Source organism: Euleptes europaea, chromosome 3, assembly GCF_029931775.1.
Source record: "Euleptes europaea isolate rEulEur1 chromosome 3, rEulEur1.hap1, whole genome shotgun sequence".
Lineage (NCBI taxonomy): Eukaryota > Metazoa > Chordata > Lepidosauria > Squamata > Sphaerodactylidae > Euleptes > Euleptes europaea.
In genome coordinates, this window is record NC_079314.1 from 8,331,741 (window position 1) to 8,351,181 (window position 19,441).

At 45.2% G+C, this 19,441-nt stretch overlaps 1 protein-coding gene across 1 annotated transcript in view; it reads right to left on the minus strand.

The window, feature by feature from the left end:
• Positions 1 to 19,427, minus strand: part of DLL3 (delta like canonical Notch ligand 3) — an 86,978-nt gene extending 67,551 nt beyond the window's left edge. The window contains exons 1-4 of the mRNA XM_056845866.1: positions 19,377 to 19,427; positions 16,766 to 16,962; positions 14,639 to 14,960; positions 8,829 to 8,886 (exon numbers count right to left, since the gene is read on the minus strand). Of these exons, the coding sequence (XP_056701844.1) occupies positions 8,829 to 8,886; positions 14,639 to 14,960; positions 16,766 to 16,962; positions 19,377 to 19,427 (628 nt within the window). The remainder of the gene's footprint in view (positions 1 to 8,828; positions 8,887 to 14,638; positions 14,961 to 16,765; positions 16,963 to 19,376) is intronic.
• Positions 19,428 to 19,441: the final 14 nt, after the last annotated feature.

Sequence of the window (19,441 nt, forward strand, 5' to 3'; positions counted from 1 at the left end):
TGCTATGTGCCTTGCATTTGACCCTTACTAGTGTCTTTTTGAATATGGCTTCTGAAACCTGTTGATTCTAACCAATAAAACTGCTTTCGTGGATTTGCCGTCTGCTGAAATCTGTTTATGGGTTTGCCGCAGGGCTAGAGCTTACACCAGGTTATTTAGTTTGTCTTCAATGGCTATTATCCACTTTCACCTAACGGTATCACAAAGAATCAGTGGAAGAAGACCCTTGGGGTTGAAATTAATTTTCAGCCAGAGATAAAGCGAGGACAAGACAACCCTTGCCTCCACCTTCATCATGCCAGTTTCTAAACGGATCATAGCATTTGATGCACATCTTGGCAATTGCAGGGCAGCTCTAAGAAACTTGGATTGCACTCGTTCCATGGGAATAAGACATGAGGGTTGTGTTCCATATAACATTTGTGCTAAAGTTTTCGCCTGAAAAAGTTTAAGGATGGCTGGAATATAGTGTGCCTCTTTGGTCCGGAGAAAATTTATTATTGAACGGGCTGATCTTTCCCCTAAATTGGCAACATAGGTATTATGGGCCAGCTTGGAGCCAGATGCCTGGATTGTCATTCCAAAATATTTGAATTGGGTTACTTGTTCCAATCTATGGCTATTTATGCTCCACCTCCTATAATCAGGTCGATTACCAAAAGCCATTACTTTTGTTTTGTCATAATTAATAGTCAGGTGTTCCTTCTCACAGAATGTTCCCACTCTCACTACCGCCCTCCTTAGGCCAACTGGGGTTCTTGAAAGAAGTACCGTGTCATCGGCATAGAGAAGAATATGAATATGCCTGTCCGCTAGTTTAGATGGATGTAAATCCGGTGCGTTCAAGGAACTGTTATTTATATAATAGGCGAATAGCAGGGGGGTGAGTAAACAGCCCTGCCTAACTCCTCTATAGATGTTTATGGGGATGGTAAGATGTCCTCTTCTATTGCACCTGACTCTCAGTGCTGTCTGTTCATGTAGGGCTCGCAGCAGCATCAGGAGCCTTTTAACTACATTTGAGGCTTCAAGCTTGTCCCAGAGTAAGGGTCTGGAAATCGAATCAAATGCTGTCCTAAAATAAATGAATGCCGCATATAAAGAGGGTTGTCCCTTATTAGAATATTTCTCTGCTAGATGTTGCAGGACAAGGCAGTGCTCTATCGTTGCTCTCCCTTCCCTAAAACCTGCCTGTTCTATTGCCAAAATATCCTCTTGATTGAGCCAAAGGGTTAATTTATCTAGCAGGTGCCTTGCGTATTATTTGCTGATGACACTTAGGAGACTAATTGGCCTATAGTTGGAAGGGTCCTTTCGACTTCCTTTTTTATAAAAGGGGACGACTATTGCTAGCCCCCAGTCTTTAGGGATTCCTCCAGTGGAGTCTATGTAGGTAAACAGTGTGGATAGAAAGGGAGCCCACCAATCTATGTTCTCCTTGATAAACTCTGGGGGGATACCACCATATCCAGGAGCTTTACCCCGTCTTAGTTGGTTAATATGGGATTTGACCTCATTTAACGAGACAGGTGGCCAGGAGGGAATATTTGACGGGTCAGGACTATAGGCTGCCAAAGGATGCACGTCATCATAAAGGCTCTGAAAGAATATGACCAACCTATCCACGGCCACATGTGAATCTAAAGGTGAGTTCTCCTTGCAATTGCTACCAGTAACTAGCCTCCAGAATACGGATGTATTTTTAGCCTTGGCTGCTTTAATCAATAATCTCCAAGACTCCTTAAGGTGCTCCTTTTTCTTTTGAGAGATTAAGAGTTTGTACATCTTTTTATGCAGGAAAAGGATTGCTGGGCTGCCTTGATTTGGCTAACCTTTGATTAACTTACTATAGGCTTGTTTAAGGGCTGTTTTTGCTTCAAGGCAGTCCTTGTCAAACCAGGGCTTGGATTTAATTACCGGCCTCTTTCGTTGCTGACATGAGCTAAAAAGCAAGGGTCTTAATGTCTATAGAGTATTAATGGGTTTTGATCTAGGGCTGGATTTAAAAAGGCTGTACAGTATGAATATACCTCCTTCGCTGACAGGTGATCTTTCAATTTAGATTGCAGCTCATTCGATCATCTTATACGATTGCCCATTGGGTTAGATTCTGATGTGGCCGTTGTATAAAGAACGCTAAGGTGGGCGTCCCCTAAAGGTAAAGTGGCCTATAAGCATAAAGGAAAATGATCTCCCTCTAAATAAGGAAGAATTTGGAAGGACAGCTGGTTATTGCTGATCATAGCTATTTCTTAGACAGTCGGTTATTAGCTTTAATATACCTCTATAATGATTAATATTATCAGCATCTTCATCTCCCAAAGAGCATGATGAAAATGAATCTATTTTCAGCATTCTGTTACAATTCTTTCATATTTAAACTTTAAAACCTAATGCAACATTATATAACACCATTTGATAATGTCTTGTTAGGGACAGATTGGATTCCAGAAACTTAGTTTTCCAAAAAGCGTAGGATTCCAGAAACCAGTTTTTCAAAAGAGTAGGATTCCAGAGGAGTCTTCTAAAAGAGTCTCTTAGCCAGGCATGTTCACTTTAAATGAAAGACAAGCCTCTAATGGTCTTTATGAAAAATATGGTTTTACATTGAAGAATTCAGCATATGTACAACACTAATACAACTGTTCATATGCTCTAATATGTCAAAGCCTGTAACAGGGGCCCCTCATCTCTTCAGGGAGCCCCTTCCACAAAGTCAGAGCCATGATGGAAAAGGCCCAGGCTCTGCTCGATGCCAGACTGGTAGGGTTGCCAGCTCCAGGTTGGCTCCAGAGGCTCTACCACTGAGCCACAGCCCCTCCCCAAGCATAAGATTTGCAAAATATACTTTCCTGTTGAGCAGGACAAAGGGATTCAAGTGTGTTTTGCATCATAAGGCTCCTTCCAGTGGAGGAAAGCACCTCTGCTAATGGAGTGGACCTGTGAGACCCAATCCAGCGCATGCTGAAGCTGCCTTATACTGAATCAGCCCTTGGTTCATCAAGGTCAGTATTATCTACCCAGACTGGTAGCAACTTTCCATGGTCTCAGGCTGAGGTCTTTCACATCACCTATTGCCTGGTCCTTTTAACTGGAGATGCTGGGGATTGAACCAGGGACCTTCTGCATGCCAAGCAGAGGCTCTACCACTGAGCCATGGCCCCTCCCCAAACACACCCTTGGTCCATCAAGGTCAGTCCTGTCTACTCAGACTGGTAGCAACTCTCCAGGGTCTCAGGGTGAGGGTCTTTCACATCACCTACTGCCTGGTCCTTTCAACTGGAGGTGCCAGGAATTGTACTGGGGACCTCCTGTATGCAAAGCTGATGCTCTACCACTGAGCCACAGTCCCTCCCCCAACTGGTGCTCTACAGCAGTTTTGTCCCATGCAAAAATCTGTCTCCCTTTGACTAGTAGCTGCCCCATACATTTCTTTGCATTTGTAAGGAACACACTAAGAACAATCAAGTTAACTCCTTCTGTTTCCTCCCATCTGGCTTTCAAAGTCTTGGTCAAGAGATTCCTCTCATGCTAAGTACAAAGCTCCCTGCCGACTTGAACTGCTTCTCATAAACAAACTCTAATGATTCTACTGGGTTGTGTGATCATGCAACATTGGTTCCCCACCACACACTATTTTTTTAATTAAGGGTTTGTAGATTTTAGGGTTACTGTAAACCGCTTTGCACATACATATGGGGAAGAAAGCAGAATATAAGTATTTCGAATCGAAACATTATGGCATGAATCTCCCATCCCCTCCAATGTAGAAGAAATATTTTTCCTGATGTGTTGCAAAAAATGCTCTTCAAACCTTAATAAAAGTGCATTGATACCAATATTTAACAATGCATTCGCGTAGACATACAATCATGTAAAACTGTCAGACCACAAGTCCACCTAGGTCAACACGGTCTGTCTACCATGACTGGTAGCAGCCATTAAGGATAGGGTGGCCAGGTCCCTCTTTGCCACTGGTGGGAGGTTTTGGGGGCACAGCCTGAGGAGGGAAGGGTTTGGGGAGGGTAGGGACTTCAATTGCCAAAGCAGCCATTTTCTCCAGGTGAACTGATCTCTATCGGCTGGAGATCAGTTGTACTAGTGGGAGATCTCCAGCTAGAACCTGGAGGTTGGCAACCCTAATCAAGGATGACGAGTGAAGAAAGGCCTCCCCACTCTTTTAACTGGATACACTAAGGATCAGATCTGGGACCTTTGCTTATGAGGTCAATGTTCTGCTCTCTAAAACATTAGCATAATCCAAGTAATTACAAATATCCACACTCCTTAGTATGCAAGACTGATTATTTATTAAATGATTATTTATTTAGAACATTTCTATGCTGCCTTTCGACGCAAATAGGGGCCCCCAAGTTGGCAAATATCAAAACACTTGAAAATTAAACATTAAATCAGCATCTAAAATAGCGTACGTATAAAATATTAATTAAAAAAAATATATATAAACACATAACACAACTACAGAGGAAAGCCAGGAATAGTTAACTATAAAACTGTCTCTGAAATTAGGAATTACAAGTGGGAGCCTGCGAGACTCGCGGCGGGGGGGATCCCATCTCCTCCCCTATCACGGCTCCAGGCTTCCTCCTCCTTCTCCCCCAGCCCTGCTCTCTTGCTGGCTCACCTGGCACTGTGCTGGGCAAGTACGGCCAGGTCTTCTCCTCCTCCTCCTCACCCCAACCACTTACCTAAAAGCCTGGAATTGCCCAGGTATGCGCAGCTGTGGCAGCCCAGCCTGGGAGCCGCTCCTGGCATCTGCCCCTGACATGGCTGGGCCCGGCATATGCAGACAATGCTCTTTGAAAAATCAGGGGAATTTAAACCGCCCACCGCCCCCCATTTTTTAAATTTCAGATTTTTCTGCAAACCCAGGGGGTCCCCCGAGGCTGCAGAAAAACCTGTTGTGGGTGAGTGTGCCACCCCCAATCTGCAGATTTAAGTATCTGCAGGCAGAGGACACACTTCAGAATTCGATATATAGGCTGTTACCGCACTTGTATTCCCAGCTATGTATTAAGAGTTTGAAAACGTTATAAAAAACACTGTTCGCACTTTGTTTGGCCCGTTTAGCTGCGAAGACGTCTTCCAACCATTTATAAGCCGTGGTATCCAAAAACCCTTTTAAAGCGATGTTTTTTATAACATTTTCAAACTCTTAATACATTGCTGGGAATACAACGTGCGGTAACCCCCATAGATTGACATCTAATGGTAAACTGGCTGGCCCTCCCTCGTGTGGCTAATGAAAGCAGAAAAACCAGACCACCCAATAAAAAGGCAAGGGTCTTGGGATTCTCCAAAGCTATGCGGGGTGGGTGGGGTGGGAATCATTACTTTCTATATAAGGTTGCCAACCTCCAGGTGGTGAAGGAAAAAAGAACTAGCACAACTCAGTTCAATTTAAAGAATAAACAATTCATTAAGTGCTACAAATTAAACCACCACAAGTGTACAATATATACAAATAGAAAACAAGGAACAACTGGACAAAGTCCAAGGTCTAACAATCTAACAGTCTTATCCTATTCCAAAATCTTCTGATCCAAACGAAGGTCAGTAATGTCTAAATAGTTGGCACAAGGTCCACATGAGTCCAAGAAAACTTGTTTCGAGAAGGGAGGGAGGAAACGCTATCCCGGATATCTTAGCGCTTTCACCAAAGCATAGCTTCATCAGCCTCTTGGTGTGTTAAAAAAGCATACCAGTTGGGAAAAATATAATCCATACAATTATTTTTCTTTTTAATCATTCAAATGTATTATTTTCTTATAAAATTCTTTTTGCAATTTTTATTAGTTTCTATGCTCCCAAAAAAGGGCTGCTAAATCTTCCGAGTCTTTCCAGGTGACACAGATCACTTCCCCTGGAGGAAATGGCTGCTTTGGAAGGTGGACTCTAGGGCAATATAGCCAACTGAGGTCCCTCCCCAAACTCCACCCTCAAAACCTCCAGGTATTTCCCAACCTGGAATTGGCAACCCCATTTCTTAATGAAAGCAAAAGAAAAGGGGGGGGGACGGGAACCAACGCCTTTTTAAGATGGCCTGATGAGGACTGAGAATGCTCCAAGAGCACAGAACATTAAGAGCAGCTTCAGGTTCCTAACCTCCCAGGTTGGGGGTGGTGGTGCTGGAGATCTCCTGGAATTACAACCAATACCCAGAACACAGAGATCGCTTCCCTTGGAGGAAATGGCTGCTCTGGAGTTTGGATCCTATGGCATTATATCCAACTGCCGCCCCATAGGGTTGCCAGGTCCCTCTTAGCCACCGGCGGGAGGTTTTTGGTGCAGAGCCTGAGGAGGGCAGGGTTTAGGGAGGGGCTGATCTTTATCAGCTGGAGATCAGTTGTAACAGCAGGAGATCTCCAGCTACTACCTGGAGGTTGGCAACCCTATGCCCCTCCCCAAACCCAACGGTCCACCCCCAAATCAAAAACAAAAAAAAGAGAGAGGTCCCAGTACAAAAGCAAGCAAGAAAGAGAAATGTAGACCATTGGTCTACAAAGTGCAAACAATAACCACATAGAAATATAACATGTACATATATTCATAGAAGTCCAAAAGTGTGTATTAAATATTATAACAATATGCCCCATCCACTCCAAAAATATAACCACTAGCTAACTAATAACAATGCCATATTTAGTATGTGACAATATCAAAAATACCACTTAAAGACTGCTTAAATTTTAGATTGTATAAATTGAGGTTGCGTAAGATGAGCTCCTGGGTTCTTCTCGTTTCGAAAAGTACTCTTCTTCCGTTTGTTTTAAAGTTTCCCATTAATTGGAGACAAAAGAAGAGGTTCATGTGTTGCCACATAAATCATGACCAAGAATTAATCAAAAGCATTGGCTATGGTAGCCATGTGAAGAGAGATAACAATGCCCATCTGAGCAGATAATTTTTTCTCAGACCAGTTGCCTTCACCACATAAGATGGTCAGTGATATTGTAAGACTGTTGTGATATTTAATACACACTTTTGGATTCCTATGAATAGATGTACATATTATATTGCTGTGCAGTTACTGTTTGCACTCTGTACAGGTCTTAACTTTCCAGTTTCTTTCTACCCCCAAATCTTCAGGAATTTCCCAACCCAGAACTGGCAACCCTAGAGAAGCTAGTGGTAAAGAAAGAGGGAAGAGAAAAAAAAAAACCAGCCTGTGACACCTCAAGGACTGCCAGGCGGGATTTTGCCTCCTCTGACTGTCCCTCGCCAATTTTCACTGACCCTGTGTGTATGTTTTTTATTTTAATTGTTTTGATAAAGTTTTGTATCTTGTTTTATTTTTTAAATTTTTTATTGCTCGCCACCTTGGGGACCCAAAGTTGGGCCGAAAGGCAGCTTTAAAAGTTCTAAATAAATAAGCACGTCAGGTTTCCAAACTGCCTACCCTCCCTTCATCTGGAAGCCCCCCCACCCCGAGGTTGCATTTTCCTAAAAATGAAAAGCTGTCACGGTTACAATCAGCAATACAGGTCTCTCTCACAGATTCTCGTCAAAAAGAAAAAAAGTTATTCTCAAAATATACCAGGAAGAAAAGCCACTCTATGTGGCACTGTCTTCATTGCCATTTATTGATTTAAAATATTTATACACTTGTCTTTTTCCCAAGCAGCTCAGAACCCAGGGTGGGTAACAACAGCGTATCTTAGAAAACTGGATAAAAATGAACAGTGACATACAATACCATATTAAAAACCAATCTAGAAACACTTAATGCCCCACTGGGAAGATATTCACCCTCTACCCTGTTTAAGACTGCCCCAAAAGCTCTCTGAAGTGAAAACTCATTTGTCTTATACCCTTGCCAGAAACCCAGGAGAGTAAGCACCCTGACCTCTTCTCGAAGGCTGGTCCACAGGTAGGGTTGCCAACGATGGGTTGGGAAATTCCTGGAGATTTGGGGGATGAAGCCTGGGGAGGGTGGGACCTCAATGGGATATAATGCCATGCATTCCACCCTCCAAAGCAGCAATTTCCCCCAGGGGAACTGATCTCTGTAGTCTGGAGATCCACTGTCATTCTGGAAGATCTCCAGGCCCCACATGGAAGATGGCAACTATAGACCTGGGACAGCGGGGGCCGGTAAGACCGAGATGTTCCGCCAGATCCATAATTGATGACAGCAAGTGTTTCCATCATAGCTGGCCTCCCTCCCCCTTCCTTACATTCCATCTAAACGTCCATGAAACTGGCCTCATATTGAATCAGACCCCCCTTGGCTCACCAGAGTCAGTATTGTCTACTCAGACCGGCAGTGGCTCTCCAGGGTCTCAGGCGGAGGTCTTCCACATCCCCTACCTGCCTAGTCCCTTTAACTGGAGATGCCGGGGATTGAACCTGGGACCTTCTGCATGCCGAGCAGATGCTCTGCCACTGAGCCACACCCCCTCCCCTGCTTTTCCCTGGGCTAGCTGCGGACCTGTGTGCCAATAAACGGGCACCAATGCAATTTTAGCTTCAGAAGGTTTGGTTTTAAATTGGATTGAATTCATCTTATATTTGGCTATTGTTGTATCTTAATGGAAGGTTAGCCCCTCTGAGCCCGGCTGCAGCAGGGAAAAAGAGTGGGATAGAAGCCCAATAAATAAATAAGTAAATGCACAAACCTGTTGCAGAATATGTCTTAGAAAAAAGGGGGACTGAAAGTACACCCTGCCAGGAAGAACAAAGCTGCCACATAGGAATATCTTTCTTTTGGCAACAGCCCTCTTTGTTTTTTCAGATAATACCAGATGCATCACATACTGTATTTGATACACACTATTCATGTGTGTGTATTTTAATGAGTTGCTTACCTGTCGATGGTTCTCCTGATTCTGCCCTCCAAGATTCAATAATGAGGGAAAAGGTCCCCTAGCAAGAAGGAAGGAAGAAGAGAGAAAAATAAGTGGGAAGTCTGGAGGAACGGGAGACAGGGAGAGCCAAAAGAAATTCCAATAACAACACCAACTCCCAGCTAGGTCTCCGGGCACACAATTCTAAGTGCTGCTCTTGATACAATATCTGGTCCAGGATCTTTGAGACCTCTCATGGATCCCTTCCCCATTAAAATTCCCACAGGTCCAATGGCCACAGGGAGATGCTGTCTCCCACCTCCCCATGCCCTTTTGGTAGTTGGGCACAGCGGGAAACAATATGCACTGCTAGTGTGGAGACACTTTTGTTCTGATCCAGCATGGCTCCATTTATGTACTTGTCAAGCCTTGCTGGCATCTTTCTGCGGCACACGCATTCTCTTGCTTTGTGATCTGGGTTCCTGCCCGGGAATTAAGGTCACAGGGAGAGGCCCTCCGGACTGTCCTGTCGACCAAAGAAGCTCAGTTGGTGGGTTACATGAGAGAGTATCTTTTCAGTGGCCGCCCCACGATTATGGAACAACCTCCCCAGGGAGGTGCGCCTGGCTCACCTCACTTTCTATCTTCGGGAGGCAGCCGAAAGCAGTTTTGACTAATTTAGTTTTCATTTATTGGCAATCTTAATCGAGATTTTAAATTGTGGTCTTTTAGGCTTTTAAAAATATATATGCTGCTTTATTTACATTGTAAGCCATGTTGGGTTCTGCGAGGCAGAAAGGCAGCCAATAAATGTTTTAAATAAAAAAGAAATAAATGAGGGCTGATGTTGGGCAGTAGCAGAGGAACTGGGGCTCAAAGAAACTGTTGGCCATCAATGTGATGCTGTACTCAAGGTGCTGGGCTAGGGTCCGGCTTCAAATCCCCAACATTTCTTGGTGAAATGGGCCAGTCACTCTTTCATCCTAACCTACCTCACAAGGTTGTTGCGAAGATAAAATGCGGTATGTACAACTGTGTATGTCCTGGTGAAAGGGTGGCATAAAGATTACGTACTAGAGAGATGGGCAACCACGATTATGCCAGCAGTCCCAAACACAGGGTGCAAATGCCCCAGGCCCTACAAACTCTCACATCTAACCAGATGAAGGAAGAAGCCCAGCTCTAGAGGAGCTAAACCTGTCTAGAAGATGGAGACTCAAGATTTCTTTCCCCTTCATCCAATCCTCCTGGTATAAATCAAGTTCGCTCTTGTATACTTTACCTGAGGATGGGGAGCACGGAGAAAAGGGAACAGAAGAAATATAAAGAGCATCAAGATGGCTCTTAATGGGGGTTTTTGTGCCTAGAGACAACCTTTACCTTGAAAACCCTATGATGAGACAATCCAAAATGAAAAAATATACAGTGCTGGAAGATGGGACCCCCAGATCAGATGGCACTCAATCTGCTACTGGGGTAGAGCAGAGGACAAGTACGAATAGCACTGTTCTTAATGATGCGATTGGACTAAAGCCAAAAGGATGTTCAGTGGTTGACATGAATAAGCCACAGCCTTCAATTTGCAAGATCTGAGCAAGGCTGTCAAAGATAGGACATTTTGGAGGACTTTCATTCATAGGGTCGCCATGAGTCAGAAGCGACTTGACGGCACTTAACACACACACACACACCGACCTTATAATAGATTAATAGGGTGAAATCTGCTTTCCATCAGGTCTGTACATCCTGTGAAATTTTCTATTGGTTTCTGCTAAATATGAGCCACTGTACTTAAAGGAAAGAACAATTCACAATTAAAGGAAAGATGTAATTCACTTTGAGTCCCCATCGGGGAGAAAGGTGGCATTTTAACATTTATACTGTAAGCTGCCTTGAGATCCTATAAGATAGAAAGGAGGCTAATAAATACAAATAAAATAATGAAGTAAAAAAAACTAAAATGTAATTTTGTACCAACAAATATAGAGATGATTCTTAGGCTTTGGACCTATCTTTTAGACAATTAAATTAAGTTTCCGTTGTCCTGTTCTGGGGCACTTTGGACTGAGAACTGGGTCTCATCTGTGGGTCCCCCCTCTGTGGGACCTGTGGGTCTGGGAGTCTACAGCCCTATTTTCTGTGGGGTGGACAAAAACTGTGTACAGAGCTTGAAGGGGAACAAGATGGCACCCGATGGCCCTGCCTCCTGGACACTATGGATGTGTGTGGGTTGGGGGAGGCCAGAACGTGTGCCCCTCAACCAACAGGCACCATTTTGACCCCCGAAACCAATTTACTTAACTGGATATCTAGTATATATACGGATCAACAAGCGAAACTTATAATAAACGGCACCCTGACCAAAGATATTAATATTGAAAAAGGAACGAGACAAGGATGTCCTCTATCACCCTTGTTATTTAATCTAACATTAGAAGTGCTGGCAAATAAAATTAGAACAAATCAGAAAATAACTGGCCTAAGTGTACAAGGAGAAGAATTTAAAATTAGAGCATACGCTGATGATGTTTTGCTCACAAAGTTCTCCTTCTCAAAGCTTCTCCACCTCCTCTTCTGAGGAGAAAAAGGACCCTCCACTCGCACGCACTCTGAGTTGAATGTAATTCAGAATATTCAAGCACAAGGGAAAAGAGGCCATAGGCTCACTGTTGGGTGAAAACGGAGAAACTCTGGCAGAGGACAGAGAGAGAGAAGGAAGGCTCAATGCCTATTCTGCCTCAGTTTTTCCCCTGAAGAAGGGAACGGGCTCACCTAGAGATGACAGCAGGCAAGGCATGGCGTCCGAGCTGCTGGTTGACATGGGCAGAGAGGTAGTTGAGAAGAACCTGGCTGCATTAGATGAGTACAAGTCTCCTGGTCCAGATGGTTTGCACCCGAGAGGGCTCAAAGTGCTTTCTAGAGAGCTCGCAGAGCCTTTGTCCATCATCTGCCAGACCTCTTGGAGGACAGGAGATGTGCCACAAGACTGGAAAAGGGAAAATGTTGTCCCCATTTTCAAAAAAAGGGAGCAGGGATGGCCAAGGTAACTACAGGCCAGTCAATCTGACCTCTGTCCCAAGTAAGAAACTGGAGTAGATTTTAAAGATATCGATCTGCGACCGTCTGAAGGACAACTTGGGGATCCAGGAAAGTCAGCACAGATTTGTTCCTTACAAGTCCTGTCAGACCAGCCTCGTTTCTTTCTTTGATTGAGTGACGAGCTTACTGGATCGAGAGAATGCGGTCCATGTTGTTTACCTGGATTTCAGTAAAGCTTTTGACAGGGTTCCCCATGATGTTCTGATGGGTAAACTGGAGGACTGCGGACTGGACTTTAGGATAGGTAGGTGGATAGGGAACTGGTTGGAGAACCCCACCCAAAGAGTAGCGGTCAGTGGCATTTCATCTGAATGGAGGAAGGTGTCCAGTGGGGTGCCACAGAGCTCGGTTCTGGGCCCAGTACCTTTCAATATTTTTATAAATGATCTGGATGAGGGGGTGGAGGGACCACTCATTAAATTTGCAGGTGACACCAAATTGGGAAGAGCAGCAAACACCCTGGAAGATAAAGATAGAATTCAGTGAGATCTGAACACACTGGGAAAGTGGGCAGATGTGAACAAGATGCAATTCAACAAGGAAAATGCAGAGTTCTACATCTGGGTAACAAAATTGGGAAGCATACATACTGGTGTTGGAAGTGACAATATCTAGACAATATCAATATTTGATATCAATATCAAAGAAACTGAGAAGACCCAGCTGGGGGCAGCAAGTGGACAGCTAGACAGGGCTGTGAGGTTAGAGACCCTCCCACCTTTTTTCTCACCTGCTGTCCTTCCTTAGACTGATACTCTCAAGTCTGTTTCCTCCACCTTCTTGGAAGTTGTCTTTTCCCTCTCTCTTAGCCAGCTAGAGGCAAGCTCTGACTCTCAGCTTTCCTATCCAAAATGTAGTTCCCTAATAAACATTTAACTGTACCTTTAGTCAGTGAGTCTGTCGCTTCTCTGCATATTTAGCACTCTCTGCCAACAACTGGAAAGGGGATACAACTCTGGGTAGCAGTGTGTGTGAATAAGATCTATGGGTACAGGTAGACTGTAAGCGGAATATGCGCAGCCAGTGTGATGCAGCAGCAAAAAAGGCTAATGTGATCTTGGGGTGTATCAGCAGAGGCATAACATCCAAATCACAAGATGTCATAGTTCCATTGTACACCACATTGGTCAGGCCATACCTGGAGTACTGCATGCAGTTCTGGGGGCCTCACTTCAAAAAGGATGTGGACAGAATGGAGTGGGTGCAGAGGAGAGTGATGAGGATTACCAGGGGCCTGGAGACCAAGCCCTATGAGGAAAGGCTGGGAGAGCTGGGAATATTTAGTCTAGAGAAGAGGAGGTTGAGGGGGGACATGATTGCTCTCTTTAAGTATCTAAAGGCTGTCACTTAGAGGAGGGCAGGGAGCTGTTCCTGTTGGCAGCAGAGGACAGGACTGGCAATAATGGGTATAAATTAAGGGCAGAAAGGTATCAGTTGGACATTAGGAAAAACATTTTTGCAGTGACAGTTCAGCAGTGGGATCGGCTGCCTAGGGAAGGTGGTGAGCTCCCCCTCTCCGGCAGTCTTCAAGCTGCAGCTGGACGAATACTTGCAGGGATGCTTTAGGCTGATCCTGCATTGAGCAGGGGGTTGGACCAGATGAACTGTATGATTCTCCCTCAGCCAAATGACAATGCCCCCCCCCCAAAAAAACAAGCTGATTTTCAACCCATTAAACAAAGGTTTTAAATTGACCATTCTGAAGTAAAGTTTCACCCTCAAACACCAAGACTAGAAATTTCATCAGGTTTCCACAGTCCTCCAGAATTTGGGGGCTGCTGGGTGGGCTCTCATTTTGACTCTTCCCCCCACCCACCCCCATCCTGTGATTAGCAGAAGTCTTCTGTACCATCTCACAATCCACTTTTGCCAAATTCTTCATCCTGGTTCACACACAGAGAAGAATGAGGTGGCAGAACTAACAGCACCACTTCAGATGCCAGTAGAGGATAATATTTTGCAGTGTCTCTCCTATGTGAGAAGATCCCCGCAGCTAGAAATCCAGTACAGCAGCAAACCAAAAGAACGAAGAATCTTTTCCCCCACAGCACTGTTTTTCTCACTGCAATGAGGGTTTTAAAAAAAAACGAAGCACCATTCAAAGCTAGAGAGCAGTCCGCAGTGGTACAATCCATTCCACCACCTCAGCATTTTCCACCTCATTCAACTGCATGTGTGAAATGGGGTTCAGTTTCAAGAAACACCCGTCGCGCGGCATGCAAGTGGTATGACGTTTGGCGTTTAGAATCAGAAGTCCAAATGATGCTCGACCACGTGAACTAACTGTACCTTTGGATCCCAGTCCTTGTACCTGGTACACAAGCCTAGTTTTCCTGTCCACACATTTTCACACTCAAGTGATAGCACAGGTGGAAAATCCCCTACCATTCTGTGCTATCAAGCAGAGAAACTGCAGTTAGCACGAGTCATCCACAGTTAAGACGACAGGTGCATGCACATGGGTCTCAAAGCGATGACTCATTCTCTTGATTTTGTGCTAAACTCCACAGCCCCATGTGTCACACACCACTCAACTCCACAGCCCCGCTCCCCACATGCCCCTCAACCCCACAGCCCCATGTGCAACTAGCCAGGGTGTGTCCACTGTGGAAAACTCAGCTGGAGAATTAAAGAGGAAGACGTGGGAAAGGGAGAGAAAGGACCAAGGAAAGGCCTGGTTCTAAGCCAAGATGCCTGGAGGGTGCTGGACAGTGGCCTGGGAAGGACCTCACCGGCCACTTGAAGTGGAAGGGGACACGGATGGGTCCACTGGTTGCCACAGCACTGCGGTCAGCTGGGACAATGTCACTGAGGGCTGCCCCGAAGGTACAGGGGGGTTCGGGTGATACCACAGCCTGGGCATGCTTCAGGCAGACGCGGAAGAAGAGGCGGCAGGGGTGGGCACCGTGGCACCAGCTCCGGGGGCTGCTTGTGGCGAAGGAGAGCACCTGGAGCTCGAAGACACCGGCCGGTTTCGCCTGCAAGAGAGCAAAAAGGGGAAGAAGCACATAAGGATAGGAGAAGCAACGCCCAGATAACCCCCCTCCAGGTTTCCTTCACATCCCTCAAGGCAGCTGGGGGTGGTGTTAGCTCGCTGAATCAGGCACCCGCTCTCCAAACACCCTTTCAGTGCTCTGACCCTCAGCGGATGTGGGCCTCCTAATCTTATACCTTCTGCCCCTTCAGACTTCCACGCTACAGCCGGCTCCCCAAATACCGAAGGGGGTCAACACACCCAAGCAAATGCAAACAGCCTTGAGCCTCCTCTTTTATTTAAAACATGCATTAGCCATCTTTCTTCCTTATGGAACAATATAAATAAAACACATAAAATAGTTTCCCAAAAATATATTAAAAAGCTAAATTTAAAATTACACTTTAGGACTGCTTTAATCAAATGCAGTCCTAAATAAAACTGTCTTCAGCTGCCTCCTAAAGAAGGAAAGCAAGAAGGCCAGGCCCTGGGGAGGCTGTTCCATAACTGTGGGGCTGCCACTAAAAAGGCCCTCTTTCGTATACCTACCAAACAATCTTCTTTGATTGATGGGACAGCCAGGAGGGCCTCTCCCTGTAATCTTAATTCGCAGGGAGGAATGTATGGGAGAAATCACTTTGTCGGAAAGTGCTCTGTCCTGCTCCCCCCCACCAATCACAAGCGTCCCCAGTTCTCCCTGCTGAACAAGATGGCTTACCCCTCAAAAGCAAAGACTGTTCAGGAATAACAGCAACAATATTCATTTATATAGCGCTCGCCACAGCCAAAACACTTAGAATTATAGAGTTGGAAGGGACCCTATAGGCCATCTAGTCCAACCCTCTGCCCAAAGCAGGATCAGCCTAGACTCGAGCATCCCTGATAAGTGTTCGTCCAGCCACTGCTTGAAAACTGCCAGAGGGGAGCTCACCACCTCCCTAGGCAGCCAATTCCACTACTGAACTACTCTTATTGTAAAAAATCCTAATGTCCAGTTGGACCTTTCCCACCTGTAATTTATACCCATTATTGTGAGTTGCAACCTTTACAAAACTGTTGCAAAGCAGACCAGAGTGATATCCCTCAATGTAAGATGGGAAAGAGAGAGTGGCAGAGGCTGGCCAGCCAGAAGAAGAAGAGTTGGGTTTTATACCCCTATTTTCTCTACCTTTAAGAAGCCTCAAAGCGGCTCACAATCACCTTCCCTCCCCACAACAGACACCTTGTGAGGTAGGTGGGGCCGAGAGAGTTCGGAGAGAACCGTGACTATCCCAAGGTCACCCAGCAGGCTTCACGTGGAGGAGCAAGGAATCAGATTCGGTTCTCCACATTACAGTCCATTGCTCTTAACCACTATACCACGTGGGCCAGAGAGTAGGACGCTCATGGCTAACAACCAAGCTTGGTGAGATTTGAACTGGGAACTTTCTGGACCACAGCTCCTTCTCTTAACCACTATGATTTTAATTGATTTTAATCGCTTTATGCCTTGTGAATATCGTGATTATTAACTGTTATAACTTTATCTGTATTTGGTATAGAGAGGTTTTAATTTAATTTAATTATTTAAATTCGTAATCGATTTTAATTGATAAAGTTTGTAGTTTATCTGGCTATTGCCGCAATAATAAAATCATCAACCACTATGCTGAAGAAACCACCTTGAGTTTGTGGCACTGCAAAGACTCATTTATAGTTCCCTGAGCTATCCAAGGCCAAACCTGACTGTGAAGAAAGGTGTGTGCGACACTCACCTCACCCGCGGGGGGGGGGGGGGAAATGAGCGTCCTAACAGGAGAGTCGAAAAGCATTTTATGGGAACCAAAAGGGGAAAATGAAGCCTATACCAGTTATGGCTCGGTGGCGTGGCCTTCGGCTGGCAGACACAGCGGTCAGCATCCACGGCCTTTCAAAGCCGCCCGTCTCAAAGTCAGGGGACGGGGCGCTCCCCGGACAGCTGCAAAGTCTGGGGGAAGAGAAGCAGCCCTGAAAGGGGGCCGCCATCCCCCCTTCAAACAGCTGCTCCAGGAAGACGCTGTCCCCATCCTCTGGGCCAGTGCCGAGAGCAGCCAGACGGGGGCTCTGTTGCCAGGGGAGAGAAAGGAGGACCTTCGCCCACTCCTGGCAGATGGCTGGTGCAGGGAAAAGAGGGGGCAGAAGGTAACCCAAGCAAGCCCTTTTAAAGAGCCACAGGGGGAGTTGGTTTTTCTATGCCGACTTTCTCTGCCACTTAAGGGAGAATCAAGCCGCCTGACAATCTCCTTCCCTTCCCCACAACAGACACCCTGTGAGGTAGGTGGGGCAGAGAGAGCTCTAACAGAGCTGTGACTAGCCCAAGGTCACCCAGCTGGCTTCATGTGGAGGAGTGGGGAAACCAACCTGGTTCCCCGGATTAGAGTCCACCTCTCCAAACCACCGCCCTTAAGCAGTACACCACGCTGGCTCTCAGAGCGCCGTTGCAGAGGGCAGCCGTGTTGGTCTGCGGTAAGAAGTGCCAGATTCGAGTCCAGAAGCACCTTAGAGGCCAACCAGAGTGGCCAGGTACGAGCTCTCAAAAGTCCAAGCTACCTTCCTCAGCTGCAAGTAGGAGCCCAGTTTATCCTGCAGAACAGAGGGGTGCCTCTGACCATGTGTAGAGGGCTTTCTTTTTATGGAAATTAAGTCAGTTTTTTGTGATCTGGCAAAAGGGTTTAGCCAAGAAGGACCCCTGCCCATCCCAAACCCAATCGTGGCCTGGGAAAATCTCAGCTATAATGGGGGGGGGGGAGTCGTGCACCCCCTGCTTCGTGGGTTAAAAAGCCCTTTATATGTCAAACCTATCTGTTTGACCGAACAAACCCATTTAGCCTCTCTTAAGCACATTTCTTTTTTTATAACATTTAATTGTTCTTTATATTACAGTAGTTTCCATCATTCATTAAGATGATTATATGATATAAACAATATTTCTCTATTCTATATAACTAATTAATTCATATATTTACATTGACTTCCCCTCTCTCCTCCTCTATCTTTCTGATAACTTTATTCACAGTGGGTAGCCGTGTTAGTCTGTTTGCAGTAGTCCGAAAGGGCAAGAGTCCAGTAGCACCTTAAAGACTAACAAAAATATTTTCTGGTAGGGTATGAGCTTTCGTGAGCCTTTTTATAACATTTAATTGTTCTTTATATTACAGTAGTTTCCATCATTCATTAAGATGATTATATGATATAAACAATATTTCTCTATTCTATATAACTAAGTCATATATTTACATTGACTTCCCCTCTCTCCTCCTCTGTCTTTCTGATAACTTTATTCACCGTGGGTCGCCGTGTTAGTCTGTTTGCAGTAGTCCAAAAGGGCAAGAGTCCAGTAGCACCTTAAAGACTAACAAAAATATTTTCTGGTAGGGTATGAGCTTTCGTGAGCCTTTTTATAACATTTAATTGTTCTTTATATTACAGTAGTTTCCATCATTCATTAAGATGATTATATGATATCAACAATATTTCTCTATTCTATATAACTAAGTCATATATTTACATTGACTTCCCCTCTCTCCTCCTCTGTCTTTCTGATAACTTTATTCACCGTGGGTCGCCGTGTTAGTCTGTTTGCAGTAGTCCAAAAGGGCAAGAGTCCAGTAGCACCTTAAAGACTAACAAAAATATTTTCTGGTAGGGTATGAGCTTTCGTGAGCCACAGGCTCACGAAAGCTCATACCCTACCAGAAAATATTTTTGTTAGTCTTTAAGGTGCTACTGGACTCTTGCCCTTTTTGATAACTTTATTGTCACCTTTGCATTTAATTTCTAATTCAATACAATTATATATATATATAAATTGTGTATATATATATATATATATATATATATATATATATATATATATATATATATATATATATATATAGTATATATATATACACATATATATATATAATTGTATATATATATTTGTATGTGTATATATACATATATAATATGTATATATACACACACACATAAATCAGAACAATTCTTAAAGCCTAAATCGTTTATCTTAATGGCATTTCTACCTTAACCAACCGAATTAGAGCAAAACATAACCTTCAATCCCAATTTAAATTCATTTTGACAACATATGGTCCCCGCCTCCCATTCTCCCACAAATTCTGTATCCTCTTAAGCCCATTTCTCCAGCTCATGCATGACTTCTGCAGACGGGGCCGTTCGCGCTCCTTCCCCCCCCCCTCGCCCCGCCGAACAACCCTCCCCACGGCGCTTCCCCAGGATGCGGCCAGCTCCCCCCGCGGACAGCATCCCCCTCGGGGCCACTGCGCCTGGATCGAGCGCAGCTGACCACGCAGCCCCCCGCGGGCTGGGGGCTCCACGTCCGATGGCTTCGGCGCTCTACGCGCTCCCATCAATGAAGTTGATAGGCACTTCACACACACACACACACACACACAGCTGGGGGGAGAGCCGAGACACGACCCCCGCCCCCCCCCCGAGGCTTCCATCCCCCGACTCACCAGCTGGGCGCAGAGGAGAGCGAAGACGCCGGCGAAGAGGAGCGCAGCCATGGGTTCAGGAGGCG